The sequence below is a fragment of the Populus euphratica genome, unplaced genomic scaffold (genome assembly GCF_000495115.2).
Source record: "Populus euphratica unplaced genomic scaffold, PopEup_1.0 scaffold93.1, whole genome shotgun sequence".
NCBI classification, from domain to species: domain Eukaryota; kingdom Viridiplantae; phylum Streptophyta; class Magnoliopsida; order Malpighiales; family Salicaceae; genus Populus; species Populus euphratica.
The window spans coordinates 1258141-1267240 of NW_011499873.1; the positions used below are offsets into that span (position 1 = coordinate 1258141).

The window sequence follows — 9100 nt, forward strand, 5'->3', positions numbered from 1 at the left end:
AGGTGGATTGGCTTCTCCTTTTTGTTACTTTGTGGTGATTTTGTATTCTGCTTCTTACAGGCCTGTTTTTCACTTTAAAATAGTTGATAATGATGTAACTTCGTATTTTGATCAGCCAAGAAGACTTCATTTTTTATAAAAAGAAGGTTTTTAAAGAAGCTTTTTCATTGCTATAAAAAAGAATTCATTGGCTTGTTTGATTATGAGAATGGTTTGTGAAGTTGAAACCTTTCGAAGTCATTTGGGCACATCCGACTCATTGTTTTCAAAGTCACAAGTGATAAGTAAAATCAATGATTTGATGAGTTAACATATATTTAACATATAAAATCAAACTAAACATTTAAAAACTACTAAAATCAGACTTGTCTTGTACAAAATCAGTAAAATTGATTTGATTTTACAAGTTTATTAAATTTATAATATGAATAAGGTCAGGTTCGAATTTGGTTTTAAAATGTTTAATGGCTAGTTTCGTGAAATCATGTATATCTCTCAAACCATATATCGAATTGAGCTGAAATTTTACAGGGAAATACTAAACATATGAAAGTATAGTGGTAAATCTTCATGTTAAATAAAGTTCAGGAACATGTTATTTCAGATGATTGAAATTATTATACAAATCTTGTCAAATCCTCCAAACTAGACCTTCGTGTATTTTTTGAGACATATATGAAGTTAGATGTGGAGTTCTATTACGATTCAAGTTGGGCTAAAAACTAGATATCTCAAGCTTTTCAATTATATATGGTAGGACTAATAATTTATTTAGACAAGAAAGAACCATATATTTGAAATTAGGACTAAAATATGTTAAAAACATGTGAAAATTGAAGATTCGGGCTGCATTGAGGAATTTTATAATAAATTTTTTTATTTATCTTATTTTTTATTTATTTAATGTTGAATAATTATATTAAATTTAGGTTTCATATTATCTATCTATCTCATTTTATTTAAATTACTTATTGATTATAACATTATTGACTTTTTTTTATTATATTTTAATGTAATTTAATTTCTTGATTGAAATTATAAATATTGAATGGATAAAAAATCCTTGTAAGAAAAGGATTTTGGAGAATTAATGAATCCTTGCCACACTTGAAAATTATGTTGCAGCCTATTAAGGATTCTTATAAAATTATGAAATTCCCAAAACAAATTGTTACACCTTTATAGAAAAAGGATCATTGTCAAATAAAAAGTTTATAAATCAAAAGAATATAACTAACAAAATTCATGTAGCATGTTCTGACCTATATCATAAGGATCTCTCCAAACTTTCATTGACCTGAAATTTTATCCCAATATAGAATAATATTTTAAAATTTTTTTGGTATATTTTCAACCTGATCCAATACTCGAATTGAAAATTATAATTGTTGTCCTAAAATTAGATAGCAGATACAATGACGCTAGAATCTTGATTTCTTTATCTAACCCTTTCTTAGATTGCATGAGTGTCGTATCATGGATTGCTTCAACCATTGCCTTTATCATAGGGTATTTAAAGAAACATAACAATAGACTTCAGTGAAGGCTTGCCAAGTTCATGGGGAAAGAATGTTATATTAGTCATTATGGTCAAGTTTACTAAATATGAACATTTCTTTGTTATAACTCATCCTTGTATTGCTTAAAAAATTGCTCAATTATTCTTAGATCATGTTTGTAAGTTTCATAGGTTATCTATAACCATTTTTACTGACATTGATAAAATTCTCAATAGTATATTTTGGAAAGGGCTGTTCAAGCTATTGGAAGTCCAACTATTATTGAGCTCATCTTACTATCCTCGGACAAATAGATAGACTAAAAGAGTTAATTAATGTTTAGAAGCGCATCTCAGGTGTATGATAATGCACAATTCAAGCAAGTGGCGTGATTGGTTGTTTCAAGCTTAACGGTGGTATGATTTTAGTCATCATTCAGCTATTAAAATGACTTCATTTCAGGTACTTTATGGTTGTCCTCCTCCTTATAGAGAATTAGATCCACGTGAAACTACCTCAATAACAGCAGTTGAGGAAATGGTTCAACAAAGGGCAGGCTTGGATCAATGGTTACAATTGCAATTAGAAAGGGAACAAAATAGAATGAAATCAATGGTTGATAAAGGCATAATCGAGAGAGAATTCCAAGTGAAAGATTTGGTATATATGAAGTCTTGGCCTTATAAACTATTGAAATCAAGTTAAATTGTTGTTTTTATAGACCTTATAAAACAATACAAAGGGTAGCCATGGCTTATAAGCTGCAATTACTAGAAAGGGCTTTCATTCATAATTGCTTAAATGAAGGTGGGAAATAATGCAGTCACTTCAGCACTTTCATTGGAAAATGATGGAGGCAGAGTGAGGATCAAGCTTGTAGCAATTTTTTTTTTTTTTAGATTAACGTGGGTGTCCGGGCCAGCTTGCGCGCATCACGACTAATCCCACGGGCCCTGAAGTTAACAACCATGTAAGCCTCCAGTGGCCATCATATGAGCAACCAAGGACTCGAACCTGAGACCACAGAGGGAGCAAACCCCTTGATCCCAAGTTTTTACCACTTGGCTACCACCTAGATGGTTGCTTGTAGCAATTTTTGATAGAAAGCCAACGAAAAAGGGCAATCATGCAGTGGTAATGATACTTCCATAATGGTTAAATCTATTAAAAGAAGATGCCACTTGGGAAGAGCAAGAGAAGTTTTTTAAGCAATTTTCAAAATTCAATGTCGATTTGTGAGGACAAGAATCGTTTAAAGAAAAAAGTATTGTTATGAACCAGAAGTTTAATCAAGGATTAGCAACAGCAGGTGAGGAATTATGACAGAAATAACATGTAAAGAATATAACAGATGCGAGTTAGTTAGTTACCATGGTAGTTAAGGGATAAAAAGAGAATGCAATGGAAGTTAAATAGATAAATGTTAGTTGAAGTTATTAGGAGTTAGCTGGAGTAGTTGGTGGGTTACATTCATTGTATATTAACCATTATCTTAGAGATTTGGGAAGCAAGCAATAATAATTGAAGTTTTGCAGACAATCTGTTATTCTCTCTTAAATTCTTTTTTACTTTCTCAATATCTAAGAAGGATCCTTCGCACGGAATAATCAATCGATTGGTTTCCTCGTCTTCGTTATTGTTGTGTACATAAAGACTTTTGGCAAGTTCATTTATGGCTTCTGAAAGGGTATTTTTATTTTTAATCTTTTCATGGAAAATAACATATTTGTCTCTAAACTATCATAGCTGCTCCAATTAAGTCCCTTGCCCATCGATTTTGATTGATCCACGCCCTTGTCATCATCAATAGCTAAATAAATGAACAAGTTATAAGGTCATTATTTATAGCATAGAGATTCGATATGAACTTGTTTTTCACCGATCACCACCAAGATTTTATGCAAAAAGCTCAAAATTTGAATGGAAGAATGAACTTATGCCTCACGGGTTTATCCTGTGCCTGTTTAAGGAATGATTAACCATAGATCACATCAACAAGTTAGTTAATTGATCGAAATCTAGATAGGTAGGAAACTCAATTTGATCCAGTTTGAATATTTGTGATAGCTTGAAGGGAATTCATCATTCCCATTTCTTTTATTCGTCAAAGACATGCATGTTCATTCTTGGCTCACAAAAATACTTAGGATAGTCAAGATTGCTGCTTTTACTCATTACCCACATCAGATTCTGCATTCCCCAAAAGCAAAATTACATACAGGACTCAAATGAAACTGCCAATACATTAACAGCATGTTTAAAAGCCAAAACGGCCATTTTATTCACAAGTAAACATATTGTCATCTCCCAGTCCAACATACTGCATTTTGTTATTATAAAAGCTAGGAACCAGCTACCCAAGATAAAAGGTTATGGGATGCATTGGTCCACATTACATTAACTGAGAAGAGAGCATGAGATTGGCTCCAAAGCACCCGACATGAGCCACAAAATTATGCCCGATGGAACTGGCCTCCAAAAACAAGGGCCAATTCCGCTATGAAGCAGCTTTTGTTAAAAACAGCCACCTTAGCTAAACTCCCACAGCACGGAGCCCGCTATTATCTACACCTTCTACTATATGCCTTAGCATCGAAGGTATTTTTAAAAACACATTAAATATCACTATATCAGTGATTCTTAAAAAACCACGGATTTTCCCTTTTTTAAAAAAGAAAAATATCTAAAACTATACACTAGAGTTCTTATCTACAGAAGAGCTCTTGTGATCCCTTATAAAGCTCAGCTACCTTCAATTCTGTAGGTTCACTGAGTGGAGAACTTTATCCAACACTCAAATTGCCAGCTCGTGATGCAGTTTAGGTAAAATATGAGCTCATGAATAGACGCACCCCAATATCAGGGGGCCCATCATCCCCGCCAATTGCATGAAGGGCAACAGGGATTGTTGAGAGAAGACGCACTGTGAGAGGGAAAACCAAAGGATCAATTTCAGATTTCAAAATGGCATTGGAATGCTGGCTTGCACTACATCCCTTGGTACTCTCCATGTCAGGTTCCAAGTTATGATCATATGGATTTATGACCCATGCAACCTCACGAAGCGCCTTGTAATACCCCGAGCCTGCTCTCCTAACTGAGCGTTTGGAGGCGCATATATTTAGCACCAGTGTCGATGTGGCTTCAAGCCATTCCACTGTCAGGCCTTCAACTTCATCATAATATATACGCCGTTCAATCTGAAAGCATGTGTGGTTGCATATGAGACTGTTATGTAATCTAGCAAGAACTATGGATAACATATACTTGTATAGGTATAGATATACTCACAGCTAGTTTGTTGATATAAATGGACATAAACCTTGGACCAAGACCCAGAACTCTGGCATCAGACAATAAAACCTGCAAGGCAGAAAAAGAGAGCAAATGGATTCTCAATCGTACATATAAACAAACATGCTATAATCAAGTGAATCTGGAGCATATTAACCATTATATGGCCAATCACAAAAAAAAAAAAAAACTACCTCAACCTAAAATTTGTTTCATCAATTTTATTGTGTCCTATTCAGCTTAATGCATGAAGCTCGAACAAATTGGATTATTTAAAGAAACAGAATGCTAAAGCACATATTAAAGGATGGTAAGGAACTGAACATTAAGAGGTCCCAATGGAGAAAACATACCTCCTTCCTCTTCACTGAAACCCACATGTACAGCTTGTCACAGGCATCCTTGACATGCCTGCTAGCCAGCTTTCTCTCATTACAATAAGCTGCAACATGTGAAAGTAACTCTGGGCAAGGAATTCTATGCTTTAATGCTGCAGCTGATAATGCTTCCTTGCCTTCTGCAGATTCTGCAACATCTTTGCAAAAACAAATACCAGTGAAACATCTTGTCCCTTCTTCCCCTGGCCTCGCTTTAAGAGACATTCTTCTATCCATCATATACAATTGCTCCGCTTCTATTGCTGCGGCCAGTGTTCGATGGACAACAATATCAGGATATCGGCGCAGTGGTGAAGTGAAATGTGTGTAGAGAGGAACAGCCAGTGCATAATGACCCCAATCATTCATATTATCTTTCAAATCACCACTACAAAAGTAGGTCGCCAACTGCATTGGCCTTGAAGCATAGTTGATAAGAATATTAAATAGCTCAGAGTCATCCTTGAGCTTTTCCTTGATGCGCTCTAAGGATTGTTGGAAGTTACCAGAAGTGTCCAATTCTAAACCATGCTTGCAACAAAAACCTTCAAACTCTCTGAGTTTCCGCATATTAGGTTCGGGGTGCCTCCGCAGTAATGCACTATCTGGAAAAGCTCTAGATATGATTTCAGCAGCAGTGAAGTTCGCCAAGAGCATAAACTCCTCAACAATAAAATTAGAGTCCTTTTGTTCACAAAGACTGCTGTCATATGGAACTCCATATTCATCAAAAAAGAAAACAATTTTAGAACTTTCAAGCCGTAGAGCCCCATTATCAAACCTCTTTTCCCTTAAAGTCTTTGAAATTTCATGAAGACATATAACAGATCCAATTACATCTGCCCATTCAAAATGACCATGCAACTGTGGAAGGCTATCTCCAAAGGTGTTCCAAGTCTCTGCATCAATCATCCCATCGACAATGTCCTGGGCATGTTCATATGAAAGCTTGCAGCAAGATTGTATCACAGTGCGGCCAATCCAACGATCTACAACATTCCCAGAACTGTTGAAGTCCCAGAAGATAGAGAATGCAAGCCTATCAACTCCAGGGTTAAGAGAACCTAAATTCTCTGAAAGCAATGGAGGCAACATTGGTATTTTGCGCCGCAACATATAAACACTTGTAGATCGAAATTGAGCTTCCATGTCTAAGGCTGTGTCAGGTAAAACAAAATATGACACGTCTGCAATGTGGACACCCACTCTGACAAGGCCATTGGGTAACTTTTGAACTGAGAGAGCATCATCTAAATCAGTAGCACTAGAAGGGTCGATGGTAAATATGCACAAATTCCTGATATCTTTTCTATTTTGTAATTCATCTTTTGGCACCTCCCAGGTATTGCTTGGAAGACAGGATAGTGATTCAGCGGAAAATTCAGTGCAACAAATTGCATTTTCATGTAAAATAGCATTGATTTGTGACTCCATTTCACTGCCCCGTCCAAAAATACGAGAGACATGAGCTTCTGGAAAGGGACTTTTGTCACTCCAATTATCGATCTGTGCAGCTACCAACTCCATTTCAACTGTTGCATCTTCATCCTCCAACCTTTTCTTGATGCAGTCAGGTAAAACGCTCACAAGGACCATCAGTTTTGGGAATCTTGGATCAGTGGGCATCATCTCGATGTATTCACGGTTTGAAATTGATAGCGAGCTCTTATTCTTTTTTGCATTTTGTTTACAGCCTTCCCTATAGTAAAACCATTGCTTAACATTGAGAAAACCAACAATAACATCTCGGCGAGGAGATTTTTCAACGATAGCAACAACTCTACCAGTTGGTCTTTTTGATGGGTATGAACTAAGCATGGAACAAATCCTCCCCGCACTATTTGAAACTTCATCCTCCCCAGTAGAAGGAACAGCAAGTGAAGACTCTGAAGCTGACTGGTGATACCCATTAACATAATTATCATGAACTTCACCAGCACAAGTACTCTCATCATAATGAACCCCCTTCTGAGGAACCAAGGAGTTTCCAAAATCAGCACACTCCAAATCCAAGTTCATTTTACTTTTACCTTTGCAGCCACCACCAACTTTTCCATTGGCTTCAAGATGTAAATTGCTATCTTCAGCTGTGGAAAGATTGTTTGATGGTGCATTTGACCCTTTCATTTTGGTCCAGAATGACAAAGGATCTACCTCGATGACCACAACATCACCATCTATCTATACAGAATAAAAATTGATTTCAATCAATACCAAGAAAAAAAATCATGTTCCCATATGTTATCATCAATTCTTTTAGCTGTATTGGAAAGGTAGATCAGATCACACATCGTGTTAGATATGCAAGTCTTGGTCATTTTCTAACTACTTGGTGAGTACCAACCAACAAATAGAATTTCAACAAAAAAAAAACTGGAGAGGCCCAAACTTACAGCCCTGTTCTGTGCAGCAATTCCACTGATAAGAACATCCGTAGGTACCCCCTCAATTTTGCAGTATGCCTACCAACAGAAAATGATATATGCAAATAGCTAAGAATAAAAATTTTATAGGGAGCATTGAAAGAACATTTGCAACCAATAGAAATGGAGCATATAAAACAAACCTCGAGTCTATTGTGAGCATTTACACGAAATAACACCTTAAATACATCACCTTTCTGCCAAGAATTTAAGATAGAAAACACCTGTGAGTCAACAAAAATTAACGAGAGCTGCTATAGTAACGATATTATTGCACTAAATAAGAAGATAACCTCTAATGCCTCGTTAACAGTCTCCGTGGACCAGTATGGAGCAAAGATTTTACACTGAGCTTGACCCTCAAACTGGTGAAAAGGAAGCAATTTTCCATGGGGGCCTCTACCAACAATTGGTTCAGTGCATGGCTTAGCAAGCATTGATCCATCAAGATCAGATAGCACTGGGTCATCTTGTTGTTCGTTTACATGCATAGTTGGCATAGAACTATAGGCGATCCTTGACACTGTGGTTGGTCCATGCTCACCGAGGACATGCAAGTCTAATTCCAACTGCTTCGGAGATGAGCAACCCATAGACGATGTATAACACCTTGTTTTGCCACCATTTCCAACAGACACTGATGATTCCCCACGTAGATCATTTTGAGAACTGAAAGCTGATCTCATGAAAAAACGAATAGAAAAACCATAACATCAAAGATTATTCTGACAAATACCAGAATTATTACTGTCAAGTTTTAATACCAACTCCAGGATCAAGCAGTTAACTCCGCTAGCGTACTCCCTGGTTGCCAGAGGATTATTTACTTTTTACCAAATCCAATGACAACATTATTTACCTAAACGAGGAAGCTAATCGATCCTGTTTTACAAAAATTGACCATTGCTCTGTTTTCCAGAATTATTTCCTGGCGATAAATCTGACAAGAGCAAGAATACAAAAAGAAAGACAACAAAAAATTCCAAAACACGAATCTCTCTTCTTCTTCTTTTACCGTTATAAATCAAAAATCTTACAGCAGCTAACTGTACTTTCCTCAACAACCTGAGAAGAAAATAAAAGAAAGAAAACACGAAGAATAATTATAAGCGAAGAATACCTGGATTGGGAGAGTTCTGTTTGGATCGGCGATTAGATCGGCGCTTATTCTTCTTCTTCTCCTTCTCCCTGTCACCACTATCCTCAGACCTAACAACCACCATCACTGGCGATTGCTCACTCGAACCTTTCATAATTCCTCAAGGGAAAAACAAATAAACAGTAACAACAAAAGAAACGAATTGAGAAAAAAAGGAAAAAGAAATCAATCAAAAATAATGAAGTGATTGATAAAGAAAACCCTAAAGCTGAGGCACCTTCCGATTGTTAAAAAAATTACGGAAGAACCGATAATAATGGGACATAAAAAAGAAAAGAAGAGGGAAAAACAAAAGAATAAAAGAGAAACAACAACAACAACAACAAAGAAAGGGAAAGAGAGATGATA

The 9100-nt window shown here is 36.1% G+C and overlaps 1 protein-coding gene across 1 annotated transcript; it reads right to left on the reverse strand.

Moving 5' to 3' along the window:
- Nucleotides 1-3759: 3759 nt before the first annotated feature.
- LOC105127835 (DIS3-like exonuclease 2) lies at nt 3760-9082 on the reverse strand. Its single transcript, XM_011029280.1, has 7 exons — nt 8714-9082; nt 7887-8269; nt 7737-7790; nt 7564-7632; nt 5147-7351; nt 4791-4862; nt 3760-4699 (listed from the first exon to the last, which is right to left on the reverse strand). The coding sequence occupies exons 1-7, from the start codon at nt 8844-8846 to the stop codon at nt 4319-4321; spliced, it is 3297 nt and encodes a 1098-aa protein (XP_011027582.1). The 5' UTR covers nt 8847-9082; the 3' UTR covers nt 3760-4318.
- Nucleotides 9083-9100: the final 18 nt, after the last annotated feature.

What these genes read in the sequence shown, in the direction of transcription:
- LOC105127835 (XM_011029280.1), bottom strand. Translation starts at nt 8,846, where the DNA reads ATGAAAGGTTCGAGTGAGCAATCGCCAGTGATGGTGGTTGTTAGGTCT. An exon ending in CTGTTAACGAGGCATTAGAG is followed by an intron (nt 7,791 to 7,886) that starts GTTATCTTCTTA and finishes AATTCTTGGCAG; the next exon opens with AAAGGTGATGTATTTAAGGT. An exon ending in TTTATATCAACAAACTAGCT is followed by an intron (nt 4,700 to 4,790) that starts GTGAGTATATCT and finishes ACATGCTTTCAG; the next exon opens with ATTGAACGGCGTATATATTA.